We start from the raw sequence: 25081 nt of genomic DNA, 5'->3' as shown, positions 1-25081 counted from the left end.
TGGAGATCTAAATGAAGATAATAATAATCATTATTTGTAATGTCCGTGAAAAGATAAAGATGAGACTATTTGATTTATAATATAGCTACGGTTATGAATAATTAAATCCTACTTTGTTTAATCTAGCCAAAATTTTGGTTACCTTAGATAAAGGAAGGTGAAAAATTTTCCATATAGGGATGACTGTATGATTTTTGTCAAAAAATGTAGTGGATTATTTGTTTAAAAAATACAGTTTTAAATTTAGGGTGATATAATTTTAAAAATAATAAAATACTCTAATATAAAAAAATTATTAGTGATTATATGTTAAAATTTGTTAACAAATTTATGTCAAACCCTATTGTAAGACTTCTCCGCCCAAAAGTACCTATTACTGATGATATCTAAGTTATTTTTAACTAAAAACCAAATCGGTTTGAATATTGGGTTTAATATTAATAACTAGGTAATGATTCACTCCCAAAATCCTACCTTCAGCCTCATTGTGACGGGGGAGTAGCAACGGCGGCTAATGGAAGTTTAAATATTTTTATGGCAGTGATGGCAATGTATGTGGCAGAACAAACTGTGGTATGGACGGATGATGAATAGTGAAAACTTTGAAGTGAAGGTGGGACTTCATCGGATCCCTGCTGAATCCATTATTATTTATCTTAGTAATGAATGTGGTGGCTAGAGAGATGCGTGAAGGATTTCCCTGGGAGGAGCTATTATATGCAGAACGTTGTATTAATGGTAAGGGAAAATTAGTAGATGGAAGATGGTCATGGAAGCAAAGGGCCTGAAAATGAATGAAGTAAAAACAAAGGTGATGATTGGTTGGGATAATCTGAAGATGGAGGAATCCGGCAACTGGCCTTGTGGTGTATGCGGGAAAGTAGTTGCTAGAAATTCAATCGAATGCACCAGATGCCAGAAATGGGTGCATAAAAAATGTAGCAGGAAAAAGGGAACTCTGGTGTTAGCAAGAATACCCTTTATTTGTAGAATGAGCTTAAAAGGGGTGCGTAATATTGATAAAGTAGAAAATGGTGATTTGGATATTGGTAATGGGACCCTGGGAAAAGAGTTTTGCAATTTTGGTGCTAAACGCAAATAGTGGTGTAGATCCTGCTGTTGTTGCAAGGGTCACACAAGCATGGTAAAAGTTCAGAGAAATGCCGTCTATTGTAACAAATAGGAAAGTTTACGCAAGCTGTGTGAAGAGTTGTTTATTTTAGGGCGGCATAACATGTGCAATGAAAGCGGCCCACGAAGCCAAATTGGAAAGAACAGATATGAGGATGATTAGATGAATGTGTTGGGTATCCCTGAGATAGAAAAAAACTAGCAAGGAATTGTGAGCAAGAATAGATATATAAGTGTTTAAAGTGGATACGATGGTTTGGACACGTGGAGCGTAGGACAAAAGATGACTTGGTAAAGAGATGCACCTTGATAGAAGTAGGATGATCAAGACCTAAAGTAAGGCCTAAGATGAAGTGTGTTGTTTTGATTGAATGATTATAGTTGTATTATTTATATTTATATATAAAATAATTGACGTGAAAAGAATATATATGTTAAAAAAAAAGTTTATATTATTTTTTTTGAAATATCGTTTTTTTTTTGTATTTTAAAAAATTGCAAATTTGTATATAGTGGAAATTATTATTGTAGTTTATATAAAATAAAATAACCTGTCGCTCGTCTTATTTTGTTTTTAATAATTATCTTAAACAGTCCAAAAAAAGTGGATAAAGGTAATAGCGGCGGATATGAGAAAAATAAATATTGAAGCACAGGACCGTCAAAAATGGAAAAAAAAATCAGAGGGAAAACTGGTCAACCTGGAAATCGCCATTAAACGAAGAAGAGGTAATGATTGGTTATTATGAGATGAAAATTGAAATTAAGTTTTATTGATCATTTAATGTCTATTTAAAAATTTTAAATAATTTTTCAAAATGATTACGGGTTCCAATTTTTTCTATTCTTCAAAAAAATCGCCAATAATGTATTTATAAAGAAAGAAGGAGCTATATTTTTAGATTTAAATCTAATAAATATTATATTTTGTTCGAAAAAATATAAATCAATTTAATACCTATATTTTTTTCCTAAAATATTTTAATTCGAAACATCCTAAAAAAAATATTCAAATTATTTCTAAATCAAATATTTCTTTATTTTATTTAAAATTTAGTATAAATTATTTTTTTTAAAAAAAATTGACGTTTATGCCTATCCAATAAAATGCATGAAACTTTAAAGAAACATATTTTAGCAAAGGCTAGTGAAAAACTATTTCAAAATATTGATAAGTTTTTTTGTATCAACATTTAAAAACCTTTGGGATGTAATTATTACCTAGTAATAGGATACAACCCAGGACTAAAAAATGAGTTTTAAGATCAAATTATTTTAATGTACACTGATTCAATTGCTCGTTATAGCTTCGGAGGAATTGTTAAAAGTACCGCTGCCAAGTCTTCAAAGACCCGATAAAAATCAGATCCTAACCCCATATCAAATATTGTTAAGGTAAGCACTTTCATTATATAACAAATCTAAAGTACAATAAGGAGAAAATGGCCTTTGGAGGATATACTTCTGCAAGACCATTATCAGGTATTCCAAAATTCATGCGATAAATCCTGCTGATAATATAAGACTTAATATTAAATTATATTTAAGTTTCAAAAATTTTTTTAACAAGAGTTGCATATCCTAATATTAATAGATAAACTTGTGTTATGATGAAAAGTGAAAGATAGGATTTAGAATCGACAAAAATGATACAAGTCAAAATTAAATTCTTGCATCCCTGTGAAGCCACAGTCACGTATAAATTCCCCATGATATATGATATTCATAATACATAACTGGCCAATCCTTCTACCCTTATCGGGTAGACTTATTTTATTTATATTCCATGAAAATTTCAAAAGCAAGTTAGACTTTAAATTCCTTTAAATGAATTAAACAAATTTTGTTATAGAATTAATAATATATTTTAAGGATAACTTACAATTTACCGAAATTATATGAGGACAGGAGAAAATATTGTATTAAATCGATCCAATTTAGGTGATATATGCTTAAAATGTTTTAAAATAAATAAATGACTTTTATTAGATTACATTTTTAAATACATTTATTATTATCAATACTTTTTTGAAGAAGATACCAGCCTTTCTAATTACTGCTGAAAAGTAAATACACATTAAAAACAAAAAACGGAGCGCATAGTCATTTTGAAAATTAGATTAAATTTCAAAAAATTACAAATAAAATAAAAATTTATTATCGATTTATTTAATAACAACTTAAATAATATTAGTAAGTAAAAATTATTTATTAAGAGCTAAAATTTCGTTTTTATTTTAACTAAGATGTATAAGAGCCAGGGATTTAACCTGAACTGTCAAACCTGCCTTAGTCATTATTTATCAAACGCAAACCGTTAAAAAATTTGTCCCCAAACCTGAACCTATAAAAATGTATGTGAACCGGTTTGGACTTCTTTTATTTTAACTACTGCTTCCGTGAATTTGGTCTTATCTTGGAAGAACCCATTCTAAAGATCGTAATAGACTTAACAATAGCCGCGATGATAAGTTATTTTCTATAATATACAATTTATATTTATAACAAAAAAAATTGATACTACATATAATCATCCAGTTATTTCAACACCTTAAATTATAAAATGAAAACATAACATCAGCAGATAGCGATATCATTATAGAAAACAGCTTGAGTTGAACACTTCATTCTTCGATTAATTAATTTCATATATATTTCGATCATTATAATTTCAAGTATTAAATAAAAGTTTATACATCAAAATTATTATATTGCAGTTTAAGCCTTCCTTTTTGATATTTTACACTATTTAGTATATCTAATTCATTAAAATGCATAGCTCATTTTAGGGCAAATAGTTTTTTTGATTTTTAGCTAATTTGGGACATTTTTACAGTGTTCCCCATCCCTATGATTCCCAGGTATTTTATATTTGATGGTTTTGACAGATTTTTTTTGTGGCCTAATGGGTAAGATGTACGCTTGGAAACACGAGTATGAACAAGGACGCAGGTTCAATCCTGGTTTTGACAGATAAACATCAGTAATTATTTTTAGATTTTTGTATATTGTTATTGGATGGTGCCAATTACTTAAGTTAGCATATAGAAGTGTTCTCAGTTATAAAATTTATTTTTCTTCCCTATAGAGAAATAAGTTAACAAAAGAGTATCTTAAAAAAATATTTTTTAACTAGTGATAAAATTTATAAAATAGTTTTACTTTAATTCTAATAGGCTTTTATGCAAAAAGTTTTGAACCGAGTTTCTAAGTTTCAACCCGATCTGATTATTCATTGCAAATAGAACCTGACCCTTTATTTTTATATTAACCTAAACATGATACTGATATTCGTTATGGTTTTTTATTTTATATAACTAAACGCTTTTTGAATTATTTAAGTCATATAAAATATTTTTTATAATTTACCAGTATATCCATCAGGACAATCTGTGCAAATAAGCTGCTGGGTGCGGTCATCTTGAAAACATTCTGATCCCCCAGGACATGGGCATGGTTGGCAAGCGGTATCTGGTCTTCTCTTTAGATATAGAACATATAAAACAAATTTAAACATTTTAAGTCATGCATAATCCAGCAATATAAATATATTATAATATAAAGTTTATAAAAATCTATAATATATATAAAAGCCGTGTCACACCCACAGTGTGACAATTTATAATATAATATATATTTTAAAAATCGTGAATTTTGAAAAGCGACTGTGGCTCGATCGGCAAGAACGTTGCTTACAAATCTGATAGCTTTGGGTTCAAATCCCAGCAATGATCGATTTTTATCTCAATCCAACGTGGTGGTTCCGTTCTTTGGGAAGGGCATAAACTATCCCATTGGAACTGAAAATGTTGTCATTTGCAGACCTTGGTGGTAAATGCATGGGAAAATAAAAGTGGCAGACGCATATCTTAAAAATAGATTTTTTGGCAGAGATAAAATCCTATGATCTGCTGTTTCCGATGTCATCCTGACTAGAGGTCTGTTGGTGCACCTCTCTGCTCATTTATTTAAAATTTTTGTTTAACTTGCGTGTCCAATGTTTAAAAATTATTATATTGGTTGATTTGGCTTTTTATGTATTATTTTAATGTTATTTACTTAGACTTATAAATTATGAAATAAAAAAATGATATCTAATAATAAATAAAAGTCAGTTATTCATTTTGACTGAAATATATTTCAAATTCACCTACCCATTGTTTTAAAAATATTTTTTAACCCGCCCACTCACCAATCCAATATCTTTCAGTCAATCTACAGAATAGGCGGGTAAGTTAGACAAAACCTACATCTAACAAAAATAAATTTTTTAGGTTTTAAATTGCAAATGGTATAAAAATTCATTTAGGAATATATTTTTATTGAGCACATAAATACAATTTTGACAGATTTTATGAAATTAATAAAATGAAAATTCATATGTTCCTATGTTATATTTATATTGAAGGTAATAAATATATCAGAGACCTGTATGTACCATATGCACAGCCGGCCTTGGATTTTTTTAAAAAAATTTTGGCATGGCCCGGTCTTTTTTAAAAATATATTATATTTATTTAAAATTTTTATAGATAATAATGGCTATTTAAAATATACAACCCGACCTGGATATCTTTAAAATTTTTAGGCCCAGCGCGGGGATATTTAAAAATTAAAAACCTAACCTCTGTACCTGTAATATATTTTCTTATAATAAAGATCATCTTGAAGAATGGATCCATATCATGAGAAGATGTGTAAACTTATTCAAAACTCTGTGGATAACAATTTACCAAGTAGTGCCTTGTTGCTTCCATTGTTAATAAAAAAAACGCTTAAGGAAAGATCCATTCCGACAATCTTATAAATATTTGCATTTTATATAATTACTAGCTGATGTCCCACAAGAATAACAAGGAATTAGTATTCTCCTTAATTTGATGATGGATAAATCAGAAATAAGCCTATATGAGGTGTGAATCAGAAATTTACCTCATTTTGATGAGAGTTAATTCCAAAATTTTCATTAATATATATACTTATTGCATTCAATATAAACAAATATTTGAAACATGTTTGAATATACTTTTTTTAATTATTTTAATTTCCTTATTTTTTTAATTTTTATTATTTATGTAAACAATAAAAAATTTAATCTTGCTAGATGAGGGTTTTGTATATTGTTATCATGAAAACAGATTTTGGATTAGGACTTATTAAGAATGAGTCAAATTGGCTTCAAGAAATTAAAAACCGATTATTCTAGGAAGAGCATCACAGTGTTCCATCATCAAGATACCAAAAATTTATATCCAAACCAAATTTAATTTTAGATAATGGATGAAAATAAACGATGACCTGTACTCCCTGTTGCATCATTTCGTCAGAATCTATGTCAAGTGGGCTGAATAAAGAAGTTTTAATGTTACAGTATGTCTCTAAGAATTTTGAATAAACAGGAAATTTGGAATAAAAACAATTTATGAAATGATTTGTTTCGAATATGATCGCAGGTATCTTTTTAAGAGTATTTATGAAGATTTTAAAAGCATTTAAATGATTCTTTGAGATGAATGTAGATTTTATATGAAGTGAGAGGGCAAAAACCATTGCGTTTGAATGTGGAAAATTTGTTAAAAGAATTGATAAATATCATAATTCACAAATCATATTTTTTTTTATTCCATAACATATTTGGTCTTTTCTCTAAAAATTTATAGAAATCGAAGAATGAATATGGATAATTTATTCCTCTCATTTTACTATTCTGATTCATCCATCGTCAAATGAAGGTAAAATTTATTATTTATCCATGAGGAAAAAATTCTGATCTTGATGGGTTAACAACTAGTGTTATAATAATCAGCGATGGTGCATTCCAAAAAAATCCGTAAAACATTGAAGCCAAATTAATTTATTGTTGCAACAAAAAAACCAAGGCTGAAGTGATAGTTTTTGGCTAAAAATCAAGTTTAGTCAATTTTTTAGCAGTTAAAAAATTGAGCAATTATCCAACTCAACTCTACATATAATTACTCTTCCAAATTTAATTTCCCTCAAGTTTTTGTATATAAATAAAATATATTGTAATTTATATATGATTATACGGTTCTGGGCAGTAGATCCTTAGTATCACTCCTCGACTGTTCCTCTCGGCCATCCAGGTATCGGTTTGCTGAAAAGAGGGCATCACCATAATATCCAGGAGCGCAAACCTGACATTGAGGTCCGGCAGTGTTATGGGCGCAAATGCAAGCACCACTTTCGGTATCGCAAGTTTCGGAATGGGAGTTGCATTCACATGGCAAACAGTTAGCGGTAGAGCCCCCAAAGGACCTATCTCGCTTGTAACCGGCTGCACAAGATTCACAGAATTGGCCAACGTAACTATAAGGCAAAGGATATAAATATACCGTTAATTGTGAATGGAAATATAAAGCCAGTATGATTATAAGGATATAGAATTTTTAAGATAGTATTAGGAAAATAAAGAAATATAAAGGGTGAAGGTAAATGTAGTAGAGGTTGACACAGCCGGGTCTGCAAGATGTACATGTAACACCTTAAAATAACCCTGGCAGATCAATAAAAATTAGAAGCGATTATGATTATAAACATATTGATCGCAAAAAATAGACTTTTACAAAATAATAAAAGGGTAAAACTTTTTTTTTATATAAAAATAAGGAACTACCCTTTAGGACAGGTACAAAACTCGACCCAATGAGCTGGTTTACCACTCAGAGTTCCAAGTTTAGCAGATTGGAGAATAAAATCGTCTATAAATCCGGCACCGACAGTTTTATCAGGGGTTCCACGATCTACCTGGCCAGAACGATTCGCGTCGCGTGGGGATGAGTAAATGGCACGGACTCGGATTGCAGTTAGATTGGAAAGGAGACGGGCAAAATCGTAGAAGGTCAATTGTGGGCTCCATCCAAACTCAGGGGCCTGATTGAGGCGGAATCGGAAAGTCTGGAAACGGTCGGCAACAGGGAGCGGATTATTTTGGGCAAATATGGGCGCGCCAACCTTGAGGGATGGTTCAGATCCGGTCGACTCACTACCCGTGAAGGAAACAAGCTGTACATCGTATCGACTAGGTCGAAGAGAACCCTCGGGAGCATTCACCCTCAATTTGAAGGTCAGGTATCGGTTGTAAGAAAAGCGCTGATCGCCTAAGTATTTTTCTAAATTGAGAAAAAAAATTGTAGGAAATAAAAATTAAGTATATAAAATAGTCAAGTGATATTTTTATGACTATCAAATATAATATATAGTACTACCTTGTTATAGTTAACTGACAAGTGGCTAAAAAATGTATTTATTATTGGATAAAAGTGTCTAAATATAATTTATTTCAATTTTAAACTATTATATGAATTAACTTGATTTAAACTTCGAAAATTATTTGCGAATATTTCGATACAAACTTTAAACCACTTAAAATTCAATTAAGCATCTTAAAACTTATTGACAATGATTGAAATAAAAAAAAGGAAATTCAATAGATAAGGCTCAACAAGCTCATATTGCAAAGATAGCTAGAAAGCATAACATTATATGTAAAGATTCAAAACTAACAATTCAGAGTAGTAATATTAAATTTTACATGATTAACATACTGTACCAGAACAAGAACTATCCTTTTTGGGGGAAAAACATAGGAACTCCTGGACCTAGTCAATTTAGCTATAAACGATATTTGCATATCTGGAAAAATAGATCTTAAATAATTTTTTCTATTAGTGGATTAATACTTAAGGACAAGAGGGTACATTTATGTTCCAATAATCTTGATAAAATCATATTTTTTTATAACTATCATATATCTAAATATCTTTCCACTATTGATAGTTCTAAAGGTATAATAGTTAAGTGGCTAAAGTTTTGCCTAAGTATAGGGTACACGAACCTTAGTATGTATACTAAATTTTATAAAAATCAAAAAGGGTTGTCAGAAAATATATTTTTTTTATTACATGGGTAATAGATATTAAATTTTAAAAATAAACCTTGAAAGATACTCGTTAATATTTAGAACTTTGCTAAAAAGAATAACATTATAAATTAAATATAGGTATGATTTGGCAATGAAATCAAAATAACCATATAAAGGCAATTATGTTCAAATTAAATTACCAGGTGCGGAGAAATAAATGGGCCCATCATTGAAGGCTTCATCACCTTCAATTTCCCGCACTGGTGAAACAACGCCCAAATTTTGGTCGTAAGAATCGTGAGAATAAGGAATCTCTATTTCACGTTCGGCCGACAAAAATATGGCCCGCCATCGTTGTGGACCATTAGAAAAATCACTTAGCAAATCGCGAGCCTCGTAACGCGGGCTGGCGGCACATATGGAAGAGTGCCCAAAGCAATAACATTCTACACAACCAAACCGGTCGTCTGCCAGTGGATTCGACAAATAATTGTCAAATGTCATTATGGAAGCGGAAAGCGGAGGCGGCGATGGTGAGTTATAGCGTCGATCTGAGAAGAGGCCGGCATCAAAGTGGCCCGGTTTGCAGCGATCACATGCTTGACCCTCCACGTTAGACTTACACACACATTGGCCAGTGTCGGATCGGCATCTAGGTGGTCGATCTAAGCTACCTACCTCGCTGCATCCACAAGGACGACATCCAGTTTCTGAAAACCCAAAGAAGTTGGCAGCACAAACATTGCATTTATCACCAGCTACGCCAGTCTTACAAGGACATTTCCCCAGTGAATTGCATTGCATGCCCAGAGAGCCTGTCGTTTACATGTGTAATATGTTTGATTAAGTTATATCTTTAATTTTATAAAAAAAAATGGCGATATTACATTTATAAAAATGTAGAGTGTTGCGTAATCGGCTAATTTTAGCCGACCACAAAAGGGCTTAGCAGAGATTTTAGGTGAAAAAATCGGCAAGGCCTAATTAGGTAAAGCCTAAAAATCGGCTAAGCCTAAAAATCGGCTAAGCCTAAAAATCGTCTAACTAAGCCTATATAAATCTGCTAAAATTAAATTAGTCAAAATTCTGCATCGATGCTTAGCATTAATTATTATTTATATTTAATGTAAATATTTTATTATTATCAACAAATAAACATGATATGATTTAATATTTTTTATTTATATTATTATATTTTGAAATGAAAATAAATTTATTTATTTGCTGTTTTTTAATAAAAAAAAAATAACATGCTGCTATATTGTAAAAATGTAATATTCTTTTTAATATAATTTATTAGTGATTTTCACAATCTTCTTTGTAAATACATCTTTTATTGAGGAATTATATTGTAAATTTTATTAGATAAATACACAATCTTTTAGGTGAAATCTTTTTTAAAAATTTTATCATTTTTTTCAAATTATCTATATTTTATTAAATGAGATGGATTTTATGAAACTTTTTTGATGTTATTTTATATGATCTTTTTAAGGATAATATTTTAATGTGACAATTGTCATAATCGTTATTTTAAAGTTTTTTGAAGAAAATATGTCAAAATAAGTATTAATAACATGTGTTAATATAAATTTAGTGAAAATATACCAATGAAAAGTGACAATTGTCATAATCGTTATTTTTAAAGTTTTTTTGACGATATGTTAAAATAAGTATTAATAACATGTTTAAATAAAAATTTAGTGAAGATGTACCATAGAAAATTTATAATTGTCATAAACGTTATTTTATAAGTTTTTTGATTTTTTTTGAAGAAAATATGTTAAAATAAGTATTGATAACATGTTTAAATAAAATTTAGTGAAGATGTACCAATGAAAAGTGACAATTGTCATAATCGTTATTTTTAAAGTTTTTTAACGACAATATGTTAAAATAAATATTAATAACATGTGTAAATATAAATTGAGTGAAGATGTACCAATGAAAAGTGACAATTGTCATAATCGTTTATTTTAAAGTTTTTTGACGAAAATATGTTAAGTATTAATAACATGTGTAAATATAAATTTAGTGAAGATGTACCATAAAAAAGAGACAATTGTCATATTGTATTAGAAGAAAAACTTCTATATGATTGTAAGAAATTTAATTATAGCACCAAAATTTTTAACAGTTAATTTGCATCGATATTGATTTTAAAATAGAAAAAAAAGTTTACCCAAATTTTAAACAAGATTGTCTGATGAAAATTGGCAAAAAAATAATAATTTCTAACTTAGGATTAGATATTATGATATAAATTTTGCATATTAATTTCTGACCCGATGAACGGATGTAATAAAATGCCAATTTGCTCCTGTTTTTGGGGAAGAATCTATTATTATCATATGTTTTTTCTATGGCACATACTCAGGCAATTTTAATTTTACAATCTATATTTTTACCCATTTACATCAAAGAAATTTTAAAAACTTTTAAAATAACGATTATGACAATTGTCACTTTTCTATGGTACATCTTCACTAAATTTTTATTTAAACATGTTATTGTGCTGAATTTTGATTATTTTTTTATAAGTAAATAAAGAATTATATTTTTTTGGTTAATTTTTTTTTGTAAAAATAATAATACCGAAAATAAATAAAGAATTATATTTTTTTTTTTGTAAAAATAGTAATACCAAAAATAAATAAAGAAAAGTTTATAAAAACGCGTATTTTTTTTTATTTTATCATTAAGAAATTTTTGTGTGTAAAAAAAAAGAATATTTGTAACCCATATGCTATTGGAAAATAAAGATACTTAAAAAGAAGGGAAATATTTCAAGAGTAAACAATATATACTTATAAAATAGAAATTATCGAACTGTATAAATTTATAAAATAATATTTTTTTTTGAAAAAACTATTCCGAAATTTTGTAACATATCAATATCTTGAATATAATCATCCTATTTCAAATAAAATTTAGGAAATTTAATACTATTTTACAAGGTTACCTCGAATTCCTCATCAAATTTAGAAGCAATTTCTGGAGGTAAACTTTGTCCTTCCAACATTTATTGACTTTGTGCGGGAAAACCTCGAAGAAACCCATAGGCTGCGGAAAACTTAAAAATATATATGGCGGAACCGACGCTAGATCACATTCATGGCCTTGGATGGCTGTTATCCTAAATGAAGATGCTGATAAAGTTGAATGTGGAGGCTTTTTAATATCGCCTAAAACCATAATAACTGCCGCACATTGTGTTAATTCCGAAAATTCCATAGATTTTCTGGTCGGATTAGGAGTTCATGACATTGAAAATATTCAAGAAAATGATCTTTACAATATTTATAAAATTATAATTCATCGAGATTTTAACGTTATAAATGCCGACAATGACATAGCTATAATAGTCCTCAAGGATTCGGCAGATTTTTCCGATAATATTCAACCCATATGTTTACCTTCTAAAGACATCGATGAAATAAAAAAATGTTATTCCAGTGGTTGGGGATCGACTTATAGAAACAGCGGTCAGTCTCGATATATAAAACAAGTATGTTTGCCGCTCATACCCTGGAAAGACTGTAAAGATATATATGGTAATGATTTGACAAAAAATATGATATGCGCTGGGGATATCAAACGAGGAGTGATAGACACTTGTGAGGGAGATTCAGACGGGCCATTAATGTGTTACACAAACAAATGGGAAGTTTATGGAATAACTAGTTGGGGCTATGGGTGTGGTGAGCCAAACAATCCAGGGGTCTTTACCGACATTAATAGATTTATAGATTGGATCGAAGAAAACAAGGTGTAAAAACAATAGTATATACTTAAAAATATTCGTAATTTATAAATAATTATTTATTTTAAATATCGATTTATAAATGAAATTCACGTTTTAGATAATAATAAAAAGGGAGTTTTGAAATTCGCGAATATGTAAAAAAAAAAAATTTCAAAAAAAAATATTATTTTATAAATTTATACGGTTTGATAATTTCTATTTTATAAGTATATATTGTTTACTCTTGAAATATTTCCCTTCTTTTTAAGTATATTTATTTTCCAATAGCATATGGGTTACAAATATTCTTTTTTTTTACACACAAAAATTTCTTAATGATAAAATAAAAAAAAATACGCGTTTTTATAAACTTTTCTTTATTTATTTTTGGTATTACTATTTTTACAAAAAAAAAATATAATTCTATATTTACTTATAAAAAAAATATTCAAAATTCAGCACATGTTCCCACCGAATGAGATCCAAATTTATCACTACAATCCCAATAATTCTTCCAATTCCTGTGCTGACAGTTCTATCATAGGCCAGCTATCTCTTCCATCTATCTCAGAATCATTATTCATAGTCTCCCCCATGTAGGGTTCCACGACAGCCATCGGTACGACTGTATTCGGCCCGCTGGTTCCCCTAACCTCCGGCGTCCTCCGTCTCGTTACCGGTGGTAATACCGTACGTACCTGCCGTATTTACTCCCGACTGTCGTCTCGGCTCCTCTCCCTTGTTCGTTCATTATTTTCCCGATGGCGAACGTTGGATCTTCTATTACTCGGCCCACGGGGGCATCGGTCCTGCAAATGTTCTGTCGATCTGCATAGGTAGCACACTCGTCTTTGGTGCCGCAACCGCGTCTGTCTGGGTTCCGGCAACTCCGGACTACCATTCATTATCCTTGCCCCCCCCCTACCCGCCATTCCAGGTCGTACATTTGGCTGTCTCCTATCCGTCGTTCCGCTCCCCGATGTTCTCTGCACAGCTGGTCCCTGTCTTAATGGAGGTAATTGTTGGCCCTCCTCATCCACATATCCTCGGAAAACGCTAACTCGAACGTGGTACGTACGGTATTACCACCGGTAACGAGACGGAGGACGCCGGAGGTTAGGGGAACCAGCGGGCCGAATACAGTCGTACCGATGGCTGTCGTGGAACCCTACATGGGGGAGACTATGAATAATGATTCTGAGATGGATGGAATAGATAGCTGGCCTATGATAGAACTGTCAGCACAGGAATTGGAAGAATTATTGGGATTGTAGTGATAGGATTTGGATCTCATTCGGTGGGAACATGTGCTGAATTTTGATTATTATTTTATAAGTAAATAAAGAATTATATTTTTTTTTGGTTAATTTTTTTTTTGTTAAAATAATAATACCGAAAATAGTTATGAATATCATTTTAACATATTTTCGTCAACAAAAATAAAAAAACTTTAAAAATAACGATTATGACAATTGTCGCTTATCTAGAGTACATCTTCACTAAATTTTTATTTAAACATGTTATCAATACTTATTTTAACATATTTTCGTCAAAAAAATTCAAAAAACTTTAAAAATAACGATTATGACAATTGTCAATTTTCTATGGTACATCTTCACTAAATTTTATTTAAACATGTTATCAATACTTATTTTAACATATTTTCGTCAAAAAACTTTAAAATTAACGATTATGACAATTGTCACTTTTCATTGGTACATCTTCACTAAATTTATATTTACACATGTTATTAATACTTATTTTAACATATTTTCGTCAAAAAATTCAAAAAACTTTAAAAATAACGATTATGACAATTGTCAATTTTCTATGGTACATCTTCACTAAATTTTATTTAAACATGTTATCAATACTTATTTTAACATATTTTCTTCAAAAAATTCAAAAAACTTATAAAATAACGATTATGACAATTGTCAATTTTCTATGGTACATCTTCACTAAATTTTTATTTAAACATGTTATTAATACTTATTTTACATATTGTCGTCAAAAAAACTTTAAAAATAACGATTATGACAATTGTCACTTTTCATTGGTATATCTTCACTAAATTTATATTAACACATGTTATTAATACTTATTTTGACATATTTTCTTCAAAAAACTTATAAAATAACGATTATGACAATTGTCACATTAAAATATTATCCTTAAAAAGATCATATAAAATAACATCAAAAAAGTTTCATAAAATCCACCTCATTTAATAAAAAATAGATAATTTGAAAAAAATGATAAAAATTTTTTTAAAAGATTTCACCTAAAAGATTGTGTATTTATCCAATAAAATTTACAATATAATTCCTCAATAAAAGATGTATTTACAAAGAAGATTGTGAAAATCACTAATAAATTATAGTAAAAAGAATATTACATTTTTACAATATAGCAGCATATTATTTTTTTTATTAAAAAAACATCAAATAAATAAATTTATTTTCATTTCAAAATATAATAATATAAATAAAAAATATTAAATCATATCATGTTTATTTGTTGATAATAATAAAATATTTACATTAAATAAAATAAATTATTTTACTAAAATAAATAAATAATAATTAATGCTAAGCATCGATGCAGAATTTTGACTAATTTAATTTTAGCCGATTTGTAGGTTTAGTTAGACGATTTTTAGGCTTAACCTAATAAGACTTATCCAGGCTTAGCCTAATTAGGTATAGGCGTAGTTTATAGCCGATTACGCAACACTAGTTGTGAACTAACATACCTAAAAACGGGAATAATTATGCTTTCTGCATTTTCTGTTCGAGGTTAAAAGCCTCTTTAGGCTTTGTAAAGAGGATTGATTGCCTATATTTAAAAAAATGACATGTGGCCTAGACAGGAAACCATGATAGGAATTAAAATGAATTAATTTTGAACCTAGTAGAGAAAAAAATTATAACTGAATTGTTTTTGGTATTCATAAATAATTTTTATTATTGTGATAGTGATTTCCTAAACCCAAATGTAAAAAAAGAGCTATAATTTATGATTAGGCAATCAGGAAAAGAAATAATAGTACTTACCAGTATTGTGACCGCCTACCATAGACACAAATATGATTAGCAAAAATATAATGTATAAAATAGAAAAAAAAAGAAAATTATATGCCTGAAAGATAGCTTTTTTATAAATTTATTTTTATTATACAAGGTTTCCCTTATTTTCTAAAAGATACATACATTAATGAGAGCACATTCAAAACATAATGGATAATAAAAATGTCAATACCCCAATTTCTACCGTTCTTTTGAAAGTTCATTTTAAAAGGACTTTTTAATGAATTTTATCTTTATTTATCTACTAAACTTATTCAATTTAATAAAAATGCTACAACAAAGATAGATCAATAGAAATAAGTATTTTCAAGACGTCAAGTGAATGGTGCCATCTATATTTTATGTGTATGGGTGATAATATGATGGTTATTAATAAAAGGAAAAAAATGATTTTCTTACATGCCTACCTTCAAAATTTTAATCTCTCGATTACTTTCCAAATAATATATCAAGTCATCCAAACAAACTAATGAGATATTATAGTATAAAAGAAATCAAAATATTGTTTTAAAAAAGCAGTTGATTGTAATGAGAGGCAAATAGTTTTTTAGTGAATATATATAGATAAGTAAAAAAAATTTTTTTAAATAATCTTTATATTGATTTTGTTGGAAAGAATGGTAATTGACATTTTTTAAAATATTTTATTTATGATGCTCGAATTAAAATGGGATAACCATATAAAAAATGTTGTTCACATATTTTGTGCTCTCGTGATGATATTTTCTGTTGGAAAACAACGGAAAATCCTGTAGTTCTATCTTATGTACGAATCATGCCAGTGGCGTCGCTAGGGGGGAGCGCACAGGGGCTCGAGCCCCCTGAAAAATTTGAAAAGCCCCCTGAAGCAAATTTTTTTTTAATGGCTCCTTAATATCCCCTTGAAATAAAAATGAATTTTTTTTGATAGCTCCCTGAATGATTTCTTTTATAATTCCATTAAGTAATATATAGATTTAATTTTATTATTTAGAAATTAATAAGACTATTTAAATTTTTATTAAATGAATACTATTTTAATTATTAGATTAGATTAATACATATAAATTATATTTTCACTGTCAGCTTGCAATCAAATTTTGTATTAAAAATATAATATTAACTCACTAAATATTAATTTAGCTTTAACGGTTGAAGTTTAATTGACTTTTATTATTTAAATTATTATATAACCCTAATTAAATAAATATAATCATATATTATTTAAAAATAACAAATTTAATATTGTAATTAGCCGAGTTCAAAATGACTAATCAACTGTATATTTATTTTTAAATTTAATTATCATACCTATTTCTAAAAATATTTTCAAGATCCAAATAAGTATAAGAGATTTCTTTATAAAAAGTAAGTAGACATATAGTTTATAATCCTCTACTTTATACAGTTGTTTATAAAATATCAGATATAATGCTACTTTTATGGACGTATTTGACAGTTATATAATATATTACAGTTAATATTATAATAAATTTTACTAATAAATGGTTTTGATAATAAATATAATAACAAATTGCATTCAAGTATTTACCGCCATCTATTTAGTTATAAATAATTTTAAAAATTACACATTTTATTATTCATCTTGCAATAGATGTAATAAATTTGATATCTTTTTTTTTCTTCTCTTTTCTATTTTTTTCTTTTTCGAAAAACAGTTTTGAATTAAATTTTTAATACAAGTATATTTTTGATATACAAACTAATATTATTTTAAGATACAATATCGACAATATATAAAATCTTAATTGTTTCATCATATCATTCTGGTCCTTATTTTACAGTTAGAAAATGTTTCATTTCTAATATGGCATTACTGTGTGTAAATAACTCCAGGCTGCAATATATTTGCATAATTATTTCTTTCAAAGATTTTTAGTATTTTTATTTTATCAATTTATCCAACAAAATAAATTCTGATATAAGTTTACATCGTGAGTGTCATGGATGGCTATTACTGCAAATTAACTAGTGTATATTATTTGTGTTGCTATGTAAATTAAGATTATTACAACAACGGCTGAGAGAATATGATTGCATATTTTAGATAAACAATAATGGTCAACTGTGTAGTCGTTTATATATCATTTAATGGAAGATAATCTTTTAGAAATTTAGTATCTCACGATAATTTTCTCGATTACTTATCTAGCTTACATCATGTCATCTAAAAGGATGCTCTAACCACCATATAGTTTTATGATTTGGATTGGTCGTTTATACTCTTTTCTTCAAAAATTGTTGATTTGGTAGAGGCCTATAAAATTTTTCCTTATTAGTTTATTGTATATAACATTGTCTAAAATGGTAACAGATAGTTATAGTAGTTTAATAACCTTTTGTCAATGTAAGTTGCTAAGAATTATATTAATGCATTATGTGTTTTTTATATGCCAGTTAATTTTGTATGCATAATATAATAAATGACAAAATATGAAAATCAGAATAATTGTTCAGTTAACTAATTTAAAAAAGAGTATAATATATTAATATAAAACCCGGCCGAAGCCCGGGCAAAAGCGAGCCGAAGGCCCCCATAATTTTTTTTAGTTGAGCCCCCTGAGATTGTAAAGGCTAGCGACGCCCCTGAATCATGCAAAAAGTTTAAATTTATCGATATTTTTTGTTGCACCCAAACAAAAAATTTATTATTAGTCTAAACATATACAATAAATAATTTTAAAGTAGCTCTATGAACTTATTCTTTTGATTCAAGGAGATAAAAGAAACTCAAGAAAAGGATTTTATATAATAATATAAACCTATAGGATCACATCCACAAGGCTCACAAGACCGGTCGGATAAACCCGAAGGACTGACCCCTTCGTAATAGTTCTCCTTGCAACGCTCGCAGTGAGGTCCATCCGTATTTCGCTGGCATTCTATACAGTGTCCACCCTGTCCAGTTCGTCGGTAGAGATCCTCATCAAAGTAGCAACGGTCAGAGAGTCCGTTGCAATCACAAGCTAACAAGGGTAGGAGGGTTATAAAAAATGTATAATATCAGACTTGTTTTGATTGATTTTTTTTGTTTTATAAAATTATCCCCTGCACACTTTAGTGTCTGTGAATTCCTTAAAAAACAGGAGTGGGTTTAGTGAAAACTCTATGAACCAAGATTTGGGTTCAGGAAGCAAAAAATAAATAAGTGCATAGATATTTTCTATAGAAATTAAAAACCAAGTTTTTACAAAATCTTCTAAAATATCTTCATTAACAATTTTATTTAATACCGACAACATCCATTTCAACGAAGAAAAAGCTTGTTCTAGACTAATCAATTTTGATTTTAGATACCCATCCTAACTAAATAATGATATTGAAATCTCAATGGATCACTGTATGATATAATATTATTTTACCTTATTGTTTTGATGTTTATTCTCTCTTTTTGTCTTATTCATTTAATCTATAATATTTCAACAAACAACAAATATCTCTAAAAATAAATCGTATCTATTAAACAAATATGATATAAAATAATACAAAATTGAGGTTTAAAAAGCGGTAAACAACAAAATAAAAATGATTCCATGAAAAAATGGGTTCAGTAAAATCATAAGTGATCATTGGGTTTTGGTTCACAGTTATGCGGTGATAGTCGTTTTAAAATTATTCGAATTATATATTTCCTCTTGTATAAGCGTTTTCATATTGAATGAATACATCAAAAAGAAGATTTTTTATTATTAATCCTTAGCATTTAAATTTTTTTAAATATAAATGATGGGTAAATATATCGCTATATCAAGTTTATTTTCAACTTAAATATCTCAGCACTAATATCCATTGATGTATTCGATGTGAATAAAGCACATATATAAAATATATAATCAAATCCGAAACTCACGTAGACACTCAAATCCGTTGGAAGCGGTGGCGCGTTGCCATGGACGATCGTTGTAAAAAGGTGCGCATGTCTCGCAGTCTGCTCCCGCCGTGTTGTGTTCACAGCGGCATACGAGGCGTTGTGGGAGGCCCTGACCAGTGCTGGGAACACACTCCTTGGCATGACCGTTGCATTTGCACCTGTATGTTTTTATAGGATATTTTTATGTATTTAAAGCTAAGCAGAAATACCAATCATTCTACGTATCAAATAATGAGAAGATGTTGGATCAATATGTGGAGAAAAATATTCTGCTATTTTCATATAAAAATCTGATATTTCAAACCAATATACTAGATCTATAATCATATGAGGCCTAAAAAAGTATAACTTAGGTCCGGCCCTGATTTTTTTGGCCATATAGAGTACAAACTTTAAAAAATCAGATTTTTTACTTTTTTAAAAAAAAATCAATATGATTTAAATATACTGTGACTAGAGGGGAAGTTTAAAAAAATTTAATATTTTTAAAACAACGGGCTAACGGGAAAAAATATTTTGGACGGAATGAGCAGGAAGGGCTTAAATTGAGTAAAAAATTTTATTAAAATAATTAAAGAACCAATCCAACCAATTAAATAATTTTTAAAAATGAGCGAGCTCTGGTAGATTAAATAAACTTTCACACAATGACTGGACAGGTTAAAACTTGCCCAATGCAGACCTCTAAAGGGATTACCTTTTGTTTCATTGTATTTAAAATTGTTGCGATAAAAATTTTCATGTTTAACTTATTGAATTTATATATCAAAATCGCTATCTGTAATTCTAGAATGAGGAAAAAATAAGCACTCTAAATTCAATAAAAATAATTCTTTTTTATTCAAATCCTAAAAGAATATTTTAAAATCTAGAAATACTGCATTATAAACATTTTTAAAATAAAATATAAAATATTTTACAAGGCAAATTGAGGCCCGAGCGCTGGATTCTAATAAAATGAAGATTTTATATAAACAATGGCAAAAAATCTCTAATGATCGTTAAAAAAGTTTATTTGTATAAAGTTTTTAATAATTAAATTATATAAAACTATAAAACTCTGGAATGTGTCCGAGTATTGTAAAAAAACAATACAGTATTATTATATAAAACTCCATAAGATTGTGTACAACTCTCTAAAAATGTTTTTTTTTAGAAATAATAAGTTATTGTTCTAAGCTCATTATTTATTTCATATCAAATGAAATATTATCGTAGGTTAGTTTAATTGGCATTGATTTATGGTATCTTTTATAAAAATATATAAACTAAAATTTGAAAACCTTAAAAATTTTTGAGGATGTGAAGGAGAAGCTGCATAACAAGAGAAATAAGGGAATAGAAAAAAACTGAGATAAATTGACTGTTTTTTAAAGACCCGTATAATAAAAAGTTCATTCGTATTACATCTAAACGATATACAAATATTAAACTAAAGCAAAATTTAATATAAAATGATAAATAATAACCTTCCTCCGACGGCGAAATCGGAAATGGCATAGTAATAGGACTTCAATACCTTTGGATCTTGGAAAAGTTCGTCGCCAAAAGTATTCAAACGATTCAGGACAATTCTGATATCGGTGGCTGTCACCCATTCCTTTTTTTAAACAAAAGATAACGATATTTTTCATAAAATGGTAAATTTTTTAAAGATCTTATGCTTTAAGATAAATAGTAAAAAAATTAACTTCTAATCCTTCAGCACAGGTGAAAAAAAATAACATGAAAATCAAGATAGAATTCCCTAGGAAATTAGATTTATTTGTAGCTTTCATATTTTAAATTGTTTACCACAGTTTTTATCAAGAGCCAAAAAAGTTACAAATTATTTTAAAATGTCGCCATATAATATAAAACAAGTATATAAATCAAATTAATAATTTTATGCTACCCTTTGCACTTTGTAAAGCTAGGCAACGACTTAAATATTTTACTATAAATATTGCTACAAATGATATTATGCTCTAAGGTGCCTTGTTTGTATATTCTAAGCAACATATATATTTAATAATAAAAAGTTCAATCGTGAATATAATATTCCTTTTTGTATATATTAGCATAGATCTAATTTTCCCTTTTTATAAAATGGTTACCTTACAGTGTTGTTAAAAGCTACTTTTAAAATTAGCGCGCTATCGCTACGCGGTATTAGCTACTTTAAAAAAAAGTATATAGCTACTTTTAAAAAAAGCTACTTTAAAAAAAGTAGAAATTTTTAAAAAATATTCTTTAAAGTATCTCAATTTCCACAAATAAATAATATTACTAAAATTTCAAATGCATATATATTTATTTATTTTTTATTGCATCTCAATAATTATAACATTTCCATACTGTCATCCGCAAGTCTAGAGCATCAGAAAATATAAGCTATGGCCAAATAATCGTTCAATACTAGCACAAAATGCAGTATTATATTAAATATACATATTTTTTTATAAGAAAAATCATCAAAAATATTCATTTGAGTATTTTTAGATTTAAAAAAACGTCTAAAGAATTTTCAATAGTATTATTAATTATTTCAGAAAAATATCTGGCTAGGATCAGTCAAAAATTATGATAGTAATATAATAATAATTATGTAGGGGATAAGTGGATGGCCATGTTTGCCAACTAGTAAGACCACTACTCTTTAACTTTTTATCTATTGAATAAATTTCTTTCAAAATTTAAAATGTGAAATGATTTGAAATAAATATTTTTTAGCATGTTTGGATAAAATTTATAAATATATAAGTGGTTTTTTAAGCATGCTTAACATCCAGATAAAACTATTATCATTAAATAGATGAGTCTATAAAATGAAATGTTAATTATTTATTGTAATTTTTAATTTATAATATCGTCGGCCTAGATTGGAGTACCCACTTGCGCAAATGTTTAAAATGAAAATTAAAGTTTAAAATAAAATATAGAAAAAACCTATTGATCAATTTTGACAATAACTTTGGCAAAAATTAATGTTTATTAATCTAGTTTTTATTTTTATGTATATTGAAAATAAATGAGTTATTATAAGCCAACTCATAATTTTTGAATGTTTAAAATGAGAAAATCAACATTAAAGTTTAAAATCAAATATAGGAAAAACCTATTGATCAATTTTGACAATATTGGCAAAAATTAATATTTTTTAAACTAGTTTTATTTTTATTTAAATTTGGAATAAATAAGTTATTATCCATTTCTAAAAATTTTGAAAATGTCGAGTGGAGCACTCCAATTCTAGACCGACGATATAATTCTTAAATATCTAATGGCCAGTTGAAACTTACCATGCTTGGACTGGGCTAGAAAATCAACTTTCATATAAACTTATCTAGCTCAAAAACGATTATAGATCAAATTATAAATTAAAGATCAAGGATTGGGCTACACATTCTAATTCGCTAAAGATTGGGAATCTAGCTTATATCTCCTATAAAATTTTAAGAGTAATATTGAAAATAATATCAATAGATTCTAGGAAGTAGTGTTGTTAAAAGGCCCAATTTGAGGCTTAAAAACGGCCAGATTAATATATTAGCCAAAATAATATTGTGTAAACCTCAAGATTTGGCAAGTAGAAGCCCAAACCTTTCTGCCATTTATGAGCAAATTCGCCAGGCTTATACAATATTATTTTGGTTATAATCTTAATCGGACTGTTTTTAAAAATCGACCCTAATCGGGCTTTTAACAACACTACTAGGAAAAACACTTATATTTATGAGTTTTTAAAAAATGGCTAAAAATGGAGGAAATAATATTATTTTTCCCAGAATTAGGAACATTTGGGAATATTGATAATATTCCCTCATTTTCAGCGATTTTTTAAAAAAACTCAATTTAAATACAAATGTTTACTCCCCCAGCATTTATTAATATTTATTTCAAATACTTTAAAGAATTTCTAGAGATATAAGCGAGATTCCTAATTTTTTTTTTGTTTTTAGCCATTTAATGGGAACCAAATTTGTTTGATATATTACTTTTAAATGCTTTCTCGTTGAAGCTGTTAGTCTTGTAATGAAAAACTTTCCGGTTCTTACAATGAAATTAAAACCTTTAATTTTTTTATCGAGATTAAATGCTAATTCAGGAAAAGGAAATTCCATATTTTCATCATTTTACAGGGAAATTACGATTTGTAGCAAAATTATCTTCAATATAATCTTTATTGTCGACATTTTAAAAACTAGGCTTATAAAGCAGTTTTTAAAAATAAATTTCAATTTCAAAATTAAATAAAAAGATTATAATTTTAAAATTAATTATAAATATATTTTAATAATTTATATTTGTATTTATTATATAAATTGAAAGTAGCGAAGTAGAGCGTTATTGTGCTACTTTCTAAATTAGTAGCGAGCTACTGTTCGCTATTTTTTTAAAGTAGTGCGCTAAATCTACCGCCTGAAAAAGTAACGCGCTAACTTTAACAACACAGCTACCTTGATAATTTAAATTTATTTTTCTTATTTTGATTCATTATAATATAAATCATTCAAATTCTAGTGGATTTCTAAAAAAAATTGAAAACTGCTAAAAAATAATTTTATTTAATATAATTATTATATTTTTATAAATCTATTATAATAATCCTCAAAAAAGGTCAATCAAATTTAAAATAGTGTTCTTTAAAAAATATTTGTCCAATGATAATCATCATAGCAATTTTAAGCCAATAGTAATTAATATGTGATTTGTAATATGGCGAATTTCTTCAATCTTGGGCTTGGTTTAGCTGATATGTGATGATGGCACTTTCAGAAATAGTAGTTTATAAATCAGAGTAAATTTTAAAATTAATAAATAATTTTTAATTATTTTAGAGTTAGAAAATCAAACATATTATTTGAGAAATATAGATTTCCAAACTGCCTTGGCTCATTAGATAGTAAGCACATAAAAATCAAAAGTCCTGCAAAATCTGCAATTTTTTTCAATTAATAATATATATCAGATACCTGCAGGCCCGGCCCTAAACCCGGCCCGGGCCGTATTTTAAATTTTTTAAATATACCCGGGCCGGGCCTAAAAAATTTTTTTTTAATATATCCGGGCCAGGCCGGGCCTAAGATTGTTAAACCCGGGCCGGGCCTTTTTATAAAAAATTTTTACATTATTAGTTAATGGTTATAAGATTATATTATATTATAGTTATGATTAATATAATATTGGGTGATGATTAACACTACCTAACAACCTACAGATCGATCTAATTATTAATTTCCTGCAAATTTTTTCAAAGTATTAATATAGCAAATTTTTTCAAAGTATTAATATATTTTTTTATAATTCATATCTAAATTTTTACAACATATTTTACCAAAACAATCAAATAAAGGAATATCTTAAATAAGCCCCAATATTCA

General features: G+C 28.1%; 2 protein-coding genes across 4 annotated transcripts in view; one reads left to right on the top strand and one right to left on the bottom strand.

Moving 5' to 3' along the window:
- The window catches only part of LOC135922640 (laminin subunit gamma-1-like), a 128807-nt gene that overhangs the window by 32921 nt on the left and 70805 nt on the right, over positions 1–25081 (bottom strand). For all 3 annotated transcript variants that reach the window (XM_065457061.1, XM_065457059.1, XM_065457060.1), the window contains exons 3-9: positions 21188–21318; positions 19698–19876; positions 18610–18813; positions 9214–9828; positions 7766–8261; positions 7179–7458; positions 4501–4612 (exon numbers count right to left, since the gene is read on the bottom strand). In XM_065457061.1, coding sequence (XP_065313133.1) covers positions 4501–4612; positions 7179–7458; positions 7766–8261; positions 9214–9828; positions 18610–18813; positions 19698–19876; positions 21188–21318 — 2017 coding nt within the window. The remainder of the gene's footprint in view (positions 1–4500; positions 4613–7178; positions 7459–7765; positions 8262–9213; positions 9829–18609; positions 18814–19697; positions 19877–21187; positions 21319–25081) is intronic.
- LOC135922333 (trypsin-like) lies at positions 12036–12788 on the top strand (the record flags this gene model as incomplete). Its single annotated transcript, XM_065456715.1, has 1 exon — positions 12036–12788. A coding segment is annotated over one exon (753 nt), but the record flags the coding sequence as incomplete, so codon positions are not given.

Source organism: Gordionus sp. m RMFG-2023, chromosome 1 (assembly GCF_954871325.1).
Source record: "Gordionus sp. m RMFG-2023 chromosome 1, tfGorSpeb1-WG-v2, whole genome shotgun sequence".
Lineage (NCBI taxonomy): Eukaryota > Metazoa > Nematomorpha > Gordioida > Chordodea > Parachordodidae > Gordionus > Gordionus sp. m RMFG-2023.
This window is presented reverse-complemented; position numbering and strand designations above follow the sequence as displayed.